At 42.7% G+C, this 17,070-nt stretch overlaps 1 protein-coding gene across 6 annotated transcripts; it reads left to right on the forward strand.

Moving 5' to 3' along the window:
* The first annotated feature begins 4,962 nt into the window (after positions 1–4,962).
* Positions 4,963–14,169, forward strand: SLITRK2 (SLIT and NTRK like family member 2). Of its 6 annotated transcripts, none has more exons than XM_031006122.3 (5): positions 4,963–5,473; positions 7,919–7,981; positions 9,290–9,343; positions 9,466–9,614; positions 9,844–14,169. In XM_031006122.3, exon 5 carries the CDS (start codon positions 9,887–9,889, stop codon positions 12,422–12,424), a length of 2,538 nt encoding a protein of 845 aa, XP_030861982.1. In that variant the 5' UTR covers positions 4,963–5,473; positions 7,919–7,981; positions 9,290–9,343; positions 9,466–9,614; positions 9,844–9,886; the 3' UTR covers positions 12,425–14,169. The 6 variants fall into 6 exon arrangements, with proteins under 6 accessions (XP_030861982.1, XP_030861983.1, XP_063559328.1 ...); XM_031006123.3 differs by having other exon boundaries at positions 5,062–5,473; positions 9,466–9,624; XM_063703260.1 differs by having other exon boundaries at positions 5,081–5,473; positions 8,188–9,343; positions 9,466–9,624.
* The last annotated feature ends 2,901 nt before the right edge of the window (positions 14,170–17,070 follow it).

Here is a 17,070-nt window from a genome sequence, read left to right on the forward strand (position 1 = left end):
ATAATTATGCTTTCAATATTGGCATGGTTTCCTGAGATTACCGCAAAGTGATGCTTTCAAGATACTGCATATAATTCTTCCACCTCAGATACACTTCAGGCTATTTTTCTAAGAGAACTTCAGGTGTATTTAGGTAATCTAAAACTCATAAAACTTGAGGCTCATTTTCTTTTCAATTTGCTTCGGAATATAGTGAGACCAAAGGCAGATGCAAAAGTTACTTAATATATGTCCTGGGGCCATTACATCTGACTAAGAGGTTACCTGACCTACCATAATCAGGTGAAGAGGGTTGTATTCCAAATGTCATTGTACTGTCACTTAAGAAACTGCCTGGGAGATGAAAAATAGAAGGGGACAAAAATAATTGACATCACATCTGAGTAATAAGTCATCAGGATTCAAGATAAAAAACATCTATTCTCCTCACATTGATTTGCAATGATGGTTGAATGCGGCATCCAGCTATTACTGGAAATGATTTTATTTACATTCTAGATCTTACTTGCCTCATTTCTAAACCTACAATTTCTAAACTCTGCTTCATTTTGTGCAAATCACAACTTCAGGTAGATCTGGGGTATGTCATCCTTGCCATTTTGTTCATATTAATAGACTAGTCCTCTTCACAAATGATGACATTTTTAAAAATCAGAACTACTTAATGCAAATCCTGAGTAGCTGCTCCTCTGACTGTAACTCTTTAGAACTGGGCATCTTCTATGCAGACATTTTTGAATTTTCCAGCAGAGTCAGCATTAAACTCTCTACCACAGCACATACCTTACCATATATTTATACTAGCCAAACATAAATACATAAATAAAATCAACAGAACTTATTACAGAGGCTCAACTGCATTATACCATTCCAATAAAGTGCAACGTCAAACCTAATAAATTTGGCTTCCTCCTGAACACATTAGGTTGTAACTGCAAACCAAAATATAACTTCCAGCTGCAGCAAAATTAATAAGATAGAATGTGTCAGGATAGATGAAATACCCACTAATGCTGTCCTGAGCCTTATCTGTTAAATTTGTGGCTTTTGCCATGTATATGTGCTCCCAAGTCTAGTAAGCTTAAATGTGGTTCTTACTGATAAATCACTGGACTCAGTCAAAAAAGAGGGAGAGCCAGAGCCCTTAGAGAACAGGTATCATTAATAAGTGGCACTTGGTGTAATTGATGGGGGCACCATAAGTCTTTCTATAACTTTGTACGACACGCTGTTGTCTTTTCCTTCTATTTCTGTACTTCCCCTCTTGATCTACTGCCTCTTTTCTCCTTTCTATCCCATTTTCCTTCCTTTCCTGCCCATTCCAGTGTGGCAGTGTTATTCAAACTGTAAGAGGCAATCTATAGTCACTCCTGAGTTCAGTTTAGTGGGCCACAGCCAAGCATTTAAAAAATCGACTACAATAGAATAATATTTCATTATATATTATATTACATATTATATTTATATAATTACATGTATGTATATATAGTATACATATGTACATTACACACACATACACGAAAGCCAGAGATGCTGCTAATCCTTCTACATTGCATAGGGCAGCCCCCACAACAAATAATCATTTGGCCAAATATATCAACAGTGTTGAGTTTGAGCCCTGATGTATACATATATGTAACTATTTGAAAACATCTGTAAAATAAAAGATGGAATTTTTTTGAAGTTATTTTAAATGTTTGACATTACATGGCTCCAACTAGAATCATAAATATTTTTTCTAATGCTAATTCTGTTATCCAACTTAAATTAAGATATTGGTTTCTGACTAAAATCAACCATTTCACCAAGAATGTGAGTATGGGTAAGTTACTTAAATTTTCTGAGTCTCACTTTCCTCTTTTGTAAAGTCTGGCTAATCATACTGGCCTGTTGAGGATTGTCACGAGAAACACAGAAAACAGATATAAAATATTTTGTATAACTTATTTAAGAAGTGAGTTAAAAAATTTTTCAGTTTAAGATTTATTTGCACATACATGTACCACCGTTCAATTTTCAAGAGTTCTGTATACATCCCATCCTTACTGACTCCACATAGCAGGTGCCAGTTTTACACATGGGGAACTGAAATTGGTGTAATGCTGTTTTTGTCCCATTGTGAGAAAGTAGCACGGGTGGAATTTGAACCCAGGTCACTGGGCTCCAAGGGCTTGGATATGTATTTGATTAAAAGAAAAACTGCTCTGGGTCTTGGCCCAGCACTATTTCAATCAGGCCAAAAGGCCTGCCAAATGATCCAAATAATTGAATTGAATTTAAAAATATCCACCTTTTCAATAACATCAGGAACAAAAGTCTACAATATCCTGTAAACTATAATTACTAATATTAAGGGCATGTCCGCTTTGTTGCGTTTCTTTATTTAGGAATTTGTTCTGTGGAACTCTTCTTTGAAACCTTTGGTTGAAAAGAAACAATGTTCACTGAAAATGCAGCACATCTGTCTTAGAATTACTGACTCTGCATGATGTTTCTATTTTGTCTTCTTTTATATGTTTTAAAGCTTTCTAGTTCTGGATAGGTGTGAAGAAGTTGAAAAAGCAACATTCTCAGGTAAATTACGTACTACACAGTAATAGGACATCCTTTACATCATCCTGGAAACATATGTGCTTTTTATCTCACTCATCGCAGGTGAAATTTCTGGTTTTCTTCTAATCTTAGAATGAAATTATAAAAACCCAGGCAAGATTTAGTTTTATTTCTCTATTTTTCCACTAGTTTTCCAATCGGGATCTCTATGCTGTTTAGTAACACGAACTTCACAATAGAAAGTAGCTTACAGTAAACCAAACCCCCACCACATGCAATTTACCTATATAACAAACTTGCACACGTACACCTGAACCTAAAATAAAAGTTTTTTAAAAAGAAAACAGCACATGGATATAAAGATACATTTACAGTGCTAGTATAAAAAAGAATAATGTGATTTTTATTAATGAACAGAAGTACATTAATATGGTGTCTTTAGTATTCAATTCTATTTGGAAATTTTCCTCTAACACAGAAGCTTTTAGAAAATTCAGCATAAAGCAGCTTTCAAATAAATTGGCATATTTAAGTTTTTCACAGACTTCAAACTCTCCTCCATTATAACTGTCTATGCAAAACCCTCTCAGAAAGTTTTATATTGCTCATCAATTTTTGTGTCTGTGCATTCAAAGCACAGCTATCCACCTACTTGAAAATTTTATGCTGACAAAAAGAAAAGTCTGCTCTTTTTAATTTTATCTTACTCTCAGTGTGGTCCCATGTGGAAAGGCAGGCTGCTAAATGCTTTTCGAAGGCTGGTGAACAGGTTAGACTTGCTTACAAGGCTAATGAAAATTGATGCATGCCATCTATTACATGTTACTACTGGATCTAAATAAAGTATCACTTTTCATCATTAATGCCATGTTCCTTCTCTACTCTGTATAGAAGTTATTGCTTATTTTGTATGTTCCCTTTGGCTACAGACACATCACCCTTCTTAGTAAACTGTCTCAGTTTTTCAGCATGACTGTCTCATTATTTCTGTATTGGAATGGCCTCTTAGCTCTGTGTTTTGCAGTTTATAACATCTACTAAAAACGACATGAAAAGATGACACAGTCAGAAATACGGTAAAGACAGAAGTAACAGTATTAACTGACCTCATTTAGTTAATAATATGATGTGCTCACTCCACTGTTTTAGTCTGTAGCAAACAGCACATTGTATGTTTACACTAATACAGATATTGTAAAAAGAAGAGCAATGCTTCTGAATATATAACCGTACATACACTGCCCACGTGCTTATGTGAGAACTATGTCATTCTGAAGTTGCTTATCTGAATGGTAGGAACATTTCAAAAAGGCTTTCTCAAGAATGAAGTAAAAGGAACAGTAATGACCCTTACAACTCCAAAGATATGATTATAATTCTTTTGACTATTATTAAAGCAAACTCTGTACATCTTCATAACATAAGATTGCCAGTAGTTTTCTTTTTAAAAAGCCCAGCATAATCTCCTTAGAAAACCATTATGAAAGAAAGCCAAGAAGAGAGGACAGGAGAAGCACAAAAGATTCCCACGGGAAGGACAAGAAAAAGGTGGTTGTCAGTGCTGTGAGAACGAGTTTAAAGGTATGGGAAATATGGAAACAGACAAATTCCAATGCAGATCCACTAGCTGGAGAGGTAATTTTGCGTCTAATTTTGCACCTCTCTCCTCGCCTCCCCGTCTGCTCTCCACCACCACGCTTTTCGATAGTAAGAAAGATTTGGGGTTTTGCAGACTCTAGCGGGCATGAAAAGGATAGGGGGTGGCAACGACTTGAATTAATGACGTTCTCCTACAGGATGGAGGGGAAAATGACTTAGTGTCATCAAATGAACTCCCTACTCCTGGCATAAATTTATCAAACTGCAACTTTATCTCGAATACTCTGGAAGAGTAGAGGAGAGGCCCTAGAGAAAGCAAGTCTTGAGGGGAAACGCAATGCTCTTGGCAAAAACCGCACCTCCCTCTTGAACTACACTGACTCTTTTCAGAGAGCGCCTTCCTTTAATAGAATCACAACCACCTGGACTACTAATAAGAGGAAGAAGAAAGGAGAAAAGGGAAGGGAGGATGGCAAAAATCACGCTCTAGAAGATCCAGGCAACGTCGTCGTGAAGAATGAAGGGAATCAAAATGGGCACTGGAACGCTGCTAAGGGCTTGCTTTTGTTAACACACTTGCACAACTCAAGTTCAGCTCTATATTATGTTGAAAGTCCTTGTTTACGATCCTCGTAGGAGGTTCTTAAATATCTGCCTGCGAACTCCCAAAGACTGGGCGCTTACTAGTTAGGGGAGGCAGCTGTCCCGGAGGGTGTCCAGCTCGGATGGCTGACTGCTCTTTCACTTGTCGTTAACTTCCACCCAGTAGTCTTAGTCTCCCCTTGGACATGGTACCGACCGTGTGCCATTCTTGTTTCACTTGACCGAGCCCGAGCTGCAGCCCAGGGTGGAAGCCGCAAGGGCTGGGCAGAGTTCCAGGCAAGAGGGACCGAGAGGCGTGAGCAGTGCTCCGCAGCGCTTGTCAGAGAAATGGAGCAGCGGCTCCTTTGTGGGCTCTTACATCCCCGTCCTGGGTGCACAGCCCGGATATTTGATCTGTGGGGTGATTGATAAGTGAGGGAGAGGGGACGCGATCCCTCCCTCCCTCCTCCCTTCCTCCTCCCTCCCTTCTTCCCCTCTCCTCCCTCCCGCTTTACTTCCCTCCTCCCTCTCGCCTCCCTCCCTCCTTCCTGCAAGAAGCGTTGCCCGTTGGCTAGCTGCTCGGTGGGGATCTGCCTGCCCTGGGGGCGCCGCCCGCGCTCCCCGCGGTGCTCTCGCTCCTGGGCTGCGCCAGTCCGAGGCGGTGCCGGCTCCTTTGCCTCCCCGAGTCGCAGATGCTGCGGGCGCCTCCGGGAAAAGATCTGGGCAGCGCGCTCGCTCGGTAAGTTCTGAGCACTCAGGGACGCGGTGGCGACGCGGCCAGTGAGCCGGCTTTCCTCAGTCCGTTGCCTTTCCCGGCCACCTCTCCTTGCGAGGGGCACCAGCGTGGGGAGGCTGGACGCCATCCGCGGAGGGCAGCTCGCTGGCGGCCGCCCTCTACCCTCAATCCCCACTGGAGATTCCTCACCCCGGGACCGTCCGCGCGGGCGTGGTCGGGCTCCGCGCGTCGCGCAGCGGGGTGGCACAGGCGGCCAGGGAGGGCCCACGCACCCGGGGCGAGCTAGAAGCCTCTGGTCGGCCTGCAGTGCCCAAGCCCCATGGCGAGGGCAGCCCAAGTGGCCGTCGCGGCTGTAGGTCCGCATGCCGGGCACCGCACCAGGCGTCTAGCAGGTAGGGGCAGGGAAGGTAGGGCTGCGCTGGCGGCCGGTGCCCAGTTACCGGCGATCGGGGACGCTCGGAGACACCTGGTCTCCCGGAAGCGCCCTTCGGAAATGGGATTCGACCCGGCTTGCGGGCGGCGGGTGTTTAGAAGAAGAGGCTGCGGGCAAGCAGTGCCCCCTCTCTGGTCCCCCGGACTCCTCTTAGCCCCCTCGTGGCCTGATGGGCGGCCGGGACGGAGGTGGGCTGTAAGCCCGCCGGCACCCACCGTGTCCTGTGGAAGGCTTGGAGACCTGAGCCAGGCTCTACTTGGTTAGATGCGAGTGAGACAGGCGACGGAGTTCGTCTTTAAGCCTCCCTTGCCTCAGCAAGAGGAGCGAGCGTTTTCCTTATTTTAATGACCGCCTTTCCCTCCCTTGGGGTGCCAGTTCACCCTGAACCTTTCCACAGCCTTAAAAGCCCGCTCTCCCTAGCGGGGTGCTGCGGCAGTTCTTCAGAAGACACGGGGCCAAATGAAACTTATTTAAAGTGGTTATAGCGTTTCAGGCTGATTTGTTCCTAGTAACTACATTTTGGAAAGCAGCTGTGAACTCTCAAGGACAGGCAGGAACGAAGACCTCCTTAGGGTCCGAGTGTCGCTTCCCACAGTTAGATTACCCGTGAATTTCCTTGATTCTGTAGGTCTCAAGAATCTCATGAGCCCCCAACCACCTCCACCTTTCTCTCTGAATCTCTCTCCTGTCTCTGAAATTTTTCGCAAAAATAATCTGTCCTCAAGGAATATTGAAAGCGTCATCAATGTCTTGAAGGAAATTACTGTATCTGAGAACCGGAACTAGTATTTGATGTTTCACTTTCAAATACATTTTTTTAAATAAAAAGGATACCTTTAAGTAAAACACTACCACCACTATTTAAGTTTAAGTAGATTTTTAATTCATATTAAGCAGTAGTGTGCTTTTTGGAAAGATGATGGACTGGGACTCTTAATCCCTGGGTTTTGTTTCTATTTGTAGTTTCTTGAGTAAGTCAGCACTTTCCCTGGTTAAGAAATGACCTCATCTGTAAAATGAACCTGACTTCTAAGGTCTTGTTCGGCTCTCACGTCTTTACTTCAGTTAAATATTGACATAATACATGTTTGTTGAATGAATGACTGAATGAATAAATCTTATTGCTCTAGGAACTATGTGCTTTTAACCTTTGGAAATACATAGAAACAAATGCCTCCTTTGCTAGGAAAGGGAGCTTAATTGTGCTCCCACTGCATCAGACTGCTTCCATCTAATGATGCAATTGCAATACAGGGTGGGAGGCCATCCGCAGGGCTGTCCCTCTGCCTCAGAGCTCATCTCAAGTTTGCCCTTCTCTATGGAGAAGGAAAATTTGAGTCTCCAGAAGGAAAGTATTTTGCTAAATGCCAAGCAAGAATTCGAGGGTAAGGGGGCTCCTGATGCCTGGTCCAAGGCTCTTAGAAGAAGAAGAAGGAGAAAGGGAGAAAGCTCAAGAAAATAATGCACAGATCACCAGCTACAGGTTGCCCTAGTGCCTAAGTTTATAAACTACCCCCGCCCTTCCCGGAGAGAAAGGAGCTTGTATAAAAGGAACAATCCTAGAACCTAGGCTTAACAAGGAAGGAGAAGGGGAGAAGCAAGGGTCGTTCTGTTCTCAAGTGGTTTGTTTTATCTGTGTGTTTATCTATTCCACATTTGGCCAGGCAGTGGGACTCCGGGAAAGCAAGCTGAAGTGTTCTGTGGGACAGGCACATCATTTGGTCAATTCCTTTTCCCTCTTGATTCCCTCCTTTTCCTGACCCATCTCCCCCTTCCTACCGGAGGCAACCAAGGCCTTTCCAGGCCACAGCAGACATTATTTACCCCTTGCGAATTGATTCCACAATGGAAGACTCTTGGGTCCAAGGAGCTGTAAGATAATTAAGGAGAAAACAGATAATGAAGGCAAAAATCCAACACCTGGCCATTAGCAATGCTCTGGAAAGGCTATTTAAACCCGCATTGGATATCAGAGCTAGGAGGGCCCATACAGTCTACCTACCTGCCTTTTGCAGATGGACACAGGAAGATCCAGAAGCTAGTGGCACATCTAGCAACAGAGCCAGATCAGAACCCAGGTAAGCTCGGTCTCAGGCCAGGATTCCTTTCACATCTCCTCTCTTTCTCAGGAGCCAGTCTTCCTGCACCAGCTTCCTCTTTTCTCCTAGCTCCCCTGCCCCTGCAGCCTGGAGGGCTCAACCACCCTTCCTTTGGCTCCCACTCCCAGCTGAGGCTCAGCCTGGCAGTGCTTTTCTGACACCCACTTCTTTTCTCCTTCCTCCAGGCAAGAAGTGCACGTTTAAACCTCATTATCTGGCTAAGTATAAACCTCAGGGAGAAAAGGGTTTTGTTTTTGTTTTTCTCAGTCTATAAGCTAACATTGAGCTGACTTTCAGAGTCCAGGCAAATATGTTTGGTGGGTCACCACCCAGAAAGGAATTCTCTTAGCACTGAATCAGGGCTCTGCATGTAAAGTATAAATCCCCTAAGAGAACTCCTCACCCTCCTACACAGACACATTGGTGCATGCACACACACCCCACTCTCTGCACAGAGAGCATCTGAGCTAGGAGCTGGCAAGTGGGGCACCAGTCCTGTAGCAAAGAGGCACACCACACACACACACACACTCTCTCTCTCTCACACACACACACACACACACTCTCTCTCTCTCTCTCTCTCACACACACACACACACACACACACACACACTTCTCCCTTGCTTGGGAATCTGGGAGAAGAACCCCCCACCCCCACCCCTGCCCTCCATAGGCATTGTGTAGGTGAGAGAAAGAGGGAGGAGTGAGAGAGAACACACAGAGGGGCCCAAGGAGCTGCCAGGCCATTAGCAGGGCCCCTCCTTGAGAAACCCCTCTGCAGGAGCTTCTCCTGCCGCCAGCCAGGTTGGAGGTGGAGTAGTTCAGAATCAACTGACGCAGCCGGGAATTGAGCTTTGCAAAGCCACTTGCAAGGAAGGGAAGCATCTGCCCAACCCTCCCCCACCGCGCGCCCTGGATCCTCTGCCTGCCCCCTCCCCCGTGACGTCACCCTAGTCCTGTCCCGGGGAGCCTGCAAAGCCTCTCAGATTCAAACTGCTAGACGCACTGCTGCCACCGCCACCGAATTGGAAACGCGCGCCCAGGCTCTGTCGTCGCCTTCGCCCGCCGACCGGGCCAGCCGGCTCTCCGACCTCCCTACAGAATCGCACCCCAGTCCCTCCCTGGCAGCTCGGCTTCCCTCAGCTCCAACTCTTCTCTTCCGCTCCTGCCTCCTGTCGGATTTTTAATTTCTGCGCACCCCTAGTCAAATTAAATCAACCAACAAAAAGCAGGGCATCCGCCCTGGAAGCAGCGTCTTATTTTACCTTGTTCTCCCACTTCCTGAAGATGCTAAACTCCTGGTGGACTGCAGAGGAGAGGGATTCAGTCTTCTCCTGATGTGTGAGTAACCCCCACCTCGCACTGTCTTTGCCATCTCTATCTCTCCTCTACACCTGCCGCCAGCCCCCTGATTCTTGATTTTCCCACCCGCTTTTTGCGCTTTTTTTTTTTTTTTCCTAAAGCGATTGCGATTTCTGCTGGGAGCTCAAGACGGGCGAGCTGCCCGAGATCTCTTCGAGATACCCCAGGGGAGGAGGAGATGGGCAGGATTTAGTAGGACAACTCGGTTACTAATGACTTGGCGGCTGGCTGCGACCCCCCGGGAAATCAGGTGCAAGCATGTGTGTTCCCGGGGCGCGTGTGTGGGTGGCCTCGGGATGGGGGAATAGGGAGCGGAGAAAAGAAACCGCTTTGGAAAATGCAATGATTTCATTCTGCCGTGTTGCTAACCCCCTCATTCTCCCTCGCTCCCACTCCGCCTCCTTGCTCTACCATTTTTAATCGGGCTTCCTTGTTTCTTTCTTCCCTGCACCCGCTTCTTCCCCCTGCCCCCACCGAAGGTTTGCCTGTAGGTACCTGAGTTGACACCGAAGGTGCCTAAAGATGCTGAGCGGCGTTTGGTTCCTCAGTGTGTTAACCGTGGCCGGGATCTTACAGACAGAGAGTCGCAAAACTGCCAAAGACATTTGCAAGATCCGCTGTCTGTGCGAAGAAAAGGAAAACGTACTGAATATCAACTGTGAGAACAAAGGATTTACAACAGTTAGCCTGCTCCAGCCCCCCCAGTATCGAATCTATCAGCTTTTTCTCAATGGAAACCTCTTGACAAGACTGTATCCAAACGAATTTGTCAATTACTCCAACGCGGTGACTCTTCACCTAGGTAACAACGGGTTACAGGAGATCCGAACGGGGGCATTCAGTGGCCTGAAAACTCTCAAAAGACTGCATCTCAACAACAACAAGCTTGAGATATTGAGGGAGGACACCTTCCTAGGCCTGGAGAGCCTGGAGTATCTCCAGGCCGACTACAATTACATCAGTGCCATCGAGGCTGGGGCATTCAGCAAACTTAACAAGCTCAAAGTGCTCATCCTGAATGACAACCTTCTGCTTTCACTGCCCAGCAATGTGTTCCGCTTTGTCCTGCTGACCCACTTAGACCTCAGGGGGAATAGGCTAAAAGTAATGCCTTTTGCTGGCGTCCTTGAACATATTGGAGGGATCATGGAGATTCAGCTGGAGGAAAATCCATGGAATTGCACTTGTGACTTACTTCCTCTCAAGGCCTGGCTAGACACCATAACTGTTTTTGTGGGAGAGATTGTCTGTGAGACTCCCTTTAGGTTGCATGGGAAAGACGTGACCCAGCTGACCAGGCAAGACCTCTGTCCCAGAAAAAGTGCCAGTGATTCCAGTCAGAGGGGCAGCCATGCTGACACCCACGTCCAAAGGCTGTCACCTACAATGAATCCTGCTCTCAACCCAACCAGGGCTCCGAAAGCCAGCCGGCCGCCCAAAATGAGAAATCGTCCAACTCCCCGAGTGACTGTGTCAAAGGACAGGCAAAGTTTTGGACCCATCATGGTGTACCAGACCAAGTCTCCTGTGCCTCTCACCTGTCCCAGCAGCTGTGTCTGCACCTCTCAGAGCTCAGATAATGGTCTGAATGTAAACTGCCAAGAAAGGAAGTTCACTAATATCTCTGACCTGCAGCCCAAACCGACCAGTCCAAAGAAACTCTACCTAACAGGGAACTATCTTCAAACTGTCTATAAGAATGACCTCTTAGAATACAGTTCTTTGGACTTACTGCACTTAGGAAACAACAGGATTGCAGTCATTCAGGAAGGTGCCTTTACAAACCTGACCAGTTTACGCAGACTTTATCTGAATGGCAATTACCTTGAAGTGCTGTACCCTTCCATGTTTGATGGACTGCAGAGCTTGCAATATCTCTATTTAGAGTATAATGTCATTAAGGAAATTAAGCCTCTGACCTTTGATGCTTTGATTAACCTACAGCTACTGTTTCTGAACAACAACCTTCTTCGGTCCTTACCTGATAATATATTTGGGGGGACGGCCCTAACGAGGCTGAATCTGAGAAACAACCATTTTTCTCACCTGCCCGTGAAAGGGGTTCTGGATCAGCTCCCGGCTTTCATCCAGATAGATCTGCAGGAGAACCCCTGGGACTGTACCTGTGACATCATGGGGCTGAAAGACTGGACAGAACATGCCAATTCCCCTGTCATCATTAATGAGGTGACTTGCGAATCTCCTGCTAAGCATGCAGGGGAGATACTAAAATTTCTGGGGAGGGAGGCTATCTGTCCAGACAGCCCAAACTTGTCAGATGGAACCATCTTGTCAATGAATCACAATACAGACACACCTCGGTCGCTTAGTGTGTCTCCTAGTTCCTATCCTGAACTACACACTGAAGTTCCACTGTCTGTCTTAATTCTGGGATTGCTTGTTGTTTTCATCTTATCTGTCTGTTTTGGGGCCGGTTTATTCGTCTTTGTCTTGAAACGCCGAAAGGGAGTGCCGAGCGTTCCCAGGAATACCAACAACTTAGACGTAAGCTCCTTTCAATTACAGTATGGGTCTTACAACACTGAGACTCACGATAAAACAGACGGCCATGTCTACAACTATATCCCCCCACCTGTGGGTCAGATGTGCCAAAACCCCATCTACATGCAGAAGGAAGGAGACCCAGTAGCCTATTACCGAAACTTGCAAGAGTTCAGCTATAGCAACCTGGAGGAGAAAAAAGAAGAGCCAGCCACACCTGCTTACACAATAAGTGCCACTGAGCTGCTAGAAAAGCAGGCCACACCAAGAGAGCCTGAGCTGCTGTATCAAAATATTGCTGAGCGAGTCAAGGAACTTCCCAGCGCAGGCCTAGTCCACTATAACTTTTGTACCTTACCTAAAAGGCAGTTTGCCCCTTCCTATGAATCTCGACGCCAAAACCAAGACAGAATCAATAAAACCGTTTTATATGGAACTCCCAGGAAATGCTTTGTGGGGCAGTCAAAACCCAACCACCCTTTACTGCAAGCTAAGCCGCAATCAGAACCGGACTACCTCGAAGTTCTGGAAAAACAAACTGCAATCAGTCAGCTGTGAAGGGAAATCATTTACAACCCTAAGGCATCAGAGGATGCTGCTCCGAACTGCTGGAAACAAGGACATTAGCTTTTGTGTTTGTTTTTGTTCTCCCTTTCCCAGTGTTAATGGGGGACTTTGAAAATGTTTGGGAGATAGGATGAAGTCATGATTTTGCTTTTGCAAGTTTTCCTTTAAATTATTTCTCTCTCGCTCTCCTCCCCTCCTTTTTTTTTTTTTTTCTTTTTCCCTTCTCTTCTTAGGAACCATCAGTGGACATGAATGTTTCTACAATGCATTTCTTCATAGATTTTGTTTATGGTTTTGTTTCTTTTTTCTTCTTTGTTTTTCAGTGTGGGAGTGGGAAGAGGAGATTATAGTGACTGAAGAAAGAATAGGCAAACTTTTCAAATGAAAATGGATATTTAGTGTATTTTGTAGAAGATCTCCAAAGATCTTTTGTGACTACAACTTCTTTTGTAAATAATGATATATGGTATTTCCATCGTCAGTTACCGAGTATAGCCACTGGGTATCACTACTTTGTGTTAAAGTGCCTTCGCACTTTAAGTACATTACTTAAATGTTGCTTTTAGCTTTGATAAATTGAAAATATTTTAATGTGTTGTATTTTTGAAATTGAAAACACTGTAAAATAGATTGATGTGTCAGCTATATTAAGTCAACGTACAGTTTGCTTGAGTTATAGAAACCAGCCTGTCATCAAATGATTCTAGTTCTAGGACTTCGTAGGCTTAACTATAAAATATTTCCTTTCCTCCGGGTTTAAGTGATTTTATTTAAGTCAACTAAGGGGATTTAACAGTGGACTAGAGGTAATAAGCCACCTCAGTCAGGATTAATAATTCATTAATAAAATATATTTAACCCAATATCAGAGTGAATTGAGCAATTAATGCCCTTCCGTAAATCATTATTTTACACTAACATGGTGAGTGTTTTAGATTATTTTCCTAATTAAAAAAACGTGACACAGCTAGTAATATATTTTTCTGCATTGAATTAGATATTTTTATATATTTAAATGAAAAAGTCTGTATTTCTAACTTTTTAATTGAAATCAATATTTTTTCTGCCTATTGAAACATTTTCTATAAACACACACCAGTAGAGGCCGCCACACACCTCATTTAACAAAGACATATGAGCCATTAAAGACCTCGAAGGAAGACTTCATGGGTGAGATTAAAACTTCCCAAGTAAGTTCTCTGCAAAATTCAAGGTAGCAGAGATAAAAATGTATCCATTACTCTCTATTTATTTTAGATCACAGGTTAGACTCATAATCCTTCTCAAGTTTAACACTTTCTGACAAAACAGCATTCTCCTCTTGAGTTTAATTGAAGCATTAATGGGGTGCTATCAAATCAAGTACTGTTTGCATCTCCAAATCGATTAATAGTTACCTAAACCAAGACATTAAGCATCTTTTTCCTTCTGCCTTCTTTAGGCTTGTGTTACTTGAAGTTTTCCTTGTCAGCTTGAGCAAGACTTTCATTTTGGTGTTAGCATTAAAATGACTTTAATTAGCCAAGTCTATATAACATTTATGAAGCCTTATTAGACTGTAAATAACTTTAGATGCAAACGTGATTGTGTGATTTAAACAAACAGCCCTTCTTTACAACAAAAAATAGTTTTGTTTTGTCTATTGTAAATCCTTATGCAACTGGGATGGTGATCTGCATATAAAGTAGTTCAGCTTTTCAATTCCTTATTAAAGCAAGCGATGGCGTCTGAAAGAAGCACACTGTTTCCTTTTCATAAATAGGTTACTGCGCATAATAATCCTTTATCATCATGTGGAGATTGAAGTGGATACTGATAACTTACTTTTAAAGCTTTAAAATTACCAATAGTATATTGTCTGTCACTGTAAACAATTCATGTGATAGGCTTTCAATCAGAAATTCCTTAAATCCAAATTATTTGGATTAATGATTACTGGTGTAAAATAGTTGTTTGTAAAAACAATAGAAGGTAATTGTGTGTATATAATAACGTAAAGGGTATTGAAGAAAAACATATCTTTAACAACATAAAATCTCTGAATATCTACAGTGGCAAGCTAACATGCTCATTCTTTGATTAGAGGTGATAATTCCTATTTCGATCCATTAGAAGGAAGTTGAAAATGGTGGGCTGAAATGATCTTCAGGAAAGTTGATGTACAGATATTTTACATTTCACAGAAGAGGAGCTAGAATATTATGCTAGTTGAATGTGGAGAAGACTCCTGGAAACCACTTCATCTTTGAGTGAAGTATTTATATATAAAAGAGTTTCAAAAATCCTTTTCTGACTGCTCTCATTTGATGCAATGATAAATACAGAATACAGAGGTAGGTATTTTGGGAAGTGATTGTGAAGGCAAATTTGCATATATATTCTGTTAAGATCATTTTCAGGCTTAAATTATATGACTAGAGCTCTTGATGCAGTGATTCCACTTCAGTGTTCATTTTTATTTTTCTGAAGGTAAAGATACTCCTGTAAAATGCCATTGTCCATAGAAAAAATATTAAGTCATTAAGTTTAAAGACAGATGATACCTTAATATTAACTTACTTACACGATTTTAAAGACGCCTACTGAGAGAACTCAAATTTATAAACTCTGTTGCCTAATAATTATGGTTTAATTCTATATCCTCTTGCTTGTTAGAGTTATACTTAATTTGCAGTAGATTTTTAAATGAAATTATTTGAATGTATTCCAGACTATTTTATTTAAAATCATCATACATCATATACTTTGAACCTTTGTTTTCTAATGCAATCATAAACATTTTAAGTTTTATTAACTCACTAGCATCCCCACTGACTATATTCTGTTTTGCTTTATCTGCTCAAGCACTTTCGACCATATTTTATTTTAGGATTTTTATTTTTATCTTCCACAGCTGGATATTGCTATTTCACTTTTATTTCACATGCAGCTTTAAGACGTATGAGCATCAGCACAGCAAAATGGTTCCAGCCTACAGAATGCAGTCTCCCAGGGCCCTGCCAGGAACATATCTGTATGTCTGGCCCTACAAATGACAAATGGTAATTCCCTTCTATTTTAGCTCTTAATTAGTTGCTCTCACTATTTCCGAATATACCTGTGGCTAAGTTTTTATTGAAACACTCAAAAATACCACTTCTCCGTCTGAACACAATTGCTAAGAGCCTAATTTGGTTCTGGACTATGGTCAAACTGTGTGCCTTGTTAGTTCTCTCCAGCAGCTGGTGAGTGAGGAAATGACCCTTCAATTTCCTCTTCTTTTTCCTCTGACCTCTGTGACTTAATTTTTCTTAATGTCTCCAAGTCATCAAGGGCTTAATAATTTATGAATTTTACAAAAAGCATTTAAGGAATAAGAAAGAGGTTCTGTGATTTTTCAGACTCTGAAAATTCATTTTGATTCTACATATTCCAGAAATATACTGGGTTGGATGCTAGAGTGAAGAAAGCCGTCCAGACAATTCTCCCAGTCCATTCATTTGTTCATTCAGTAGTTGTTGAGTGCTTATTTCCTGGGTGCCTGGCTCTAGGCTATGTCCTGAGACATACAGTGGACAGGGTCTCTACCCTCCTCACAACACCCTCTTCACCCTCCACGCCACCCCCTACTACTCACTCTCACCCTGGCAAGGCGCTTAGTGCTAATAAGAGAGAGTCTTACCTGAATGGCAATTGCCCAGATTAACAGTGGAGACAGTAATGCAATGCAGGAAGTTAAGTTTTTAAAGGTGATTCTGTGCAGTAAGGTATAAAACAGATATATAATAAACAGCCTAGCTTAGTCTAACATCTCCTTAGAATTACACAGCTAAAAAGGAAAAAAAGCACCAAAATAAGATGAAATAAAACAAATTTAAACACCAAAATAAGATATAATAAAACATTTGTTTTTGCAAAATAAGGCCCAATATTATGTCCTAATGAAAGCTATATACTTGTGCTATCTAAAGCACTACTTTGTAAAGATGACTACCCAAGATTGTAAATACAAAATTTAAAAATGTACTTAAATTTTCTGGAATATCCATGTTTCAGAGGTAACATTTACTTTCTATTTCAGTGGCTTAAAATATAACGTTTTGGCTTAAGTGTCTTTTATCAATACAATGATAAGACACCTTAATCCTGAGAGAGAAAATTAAGTACTGTATATAGGTGTACTTTGCTTCTCACAATGATTGTGCAAAAAGTCACATGTAAATTGAACTTTTGTAAATCAAATCATATTTTAAATGCATTAGGGGAGCTGCCATTTAGGGGAAACTTGTGAATTCTTTCATAAAGCAGAAAACCATTTTATAATACAAATAACCATTCTCTAATTTATCTCTTTTGTATGTTTGGATTTTCAATATCGACTTTGCTTAAAACAGAGCCCACCTGCATAGTAACTGTGTTTTGCCAAGGCTGCTTGTGCTACCAGTTTGTTGGTGGCTAATGGCTTGTGCTTGAAAGTCTTCTGAAGTCTGATGTGAATTGAGCTATCAAGCAATGCTATCATAGCACAGTAGCAGTCCTGAACAGTCTGAGCAGCCAACCCATTTCAACAAAATTGAACACAGGACTCTTCTGCTCAGCAGCATCTCTTTTCTCAGATGTGGCCACGTTACAGTAGAGGGTATTCCATAAGCACATAT

This window comes from Gorilla gorilla, chromosome X (assembly GCF_029281585.2).
Source record: "Gorilla gorilla gorilla isolate KB3781 chromosome X, NHGRI_mGorGor1-v2.1_pri, whole genome shotgun sequence".
Classification (NCBI taxonomy): domain Eukaryota; kingdom Metazoa; phylum Chordata; class Mammalia; order Primates; family Hominidae; genus Gorilla; species Gorilla gorilla.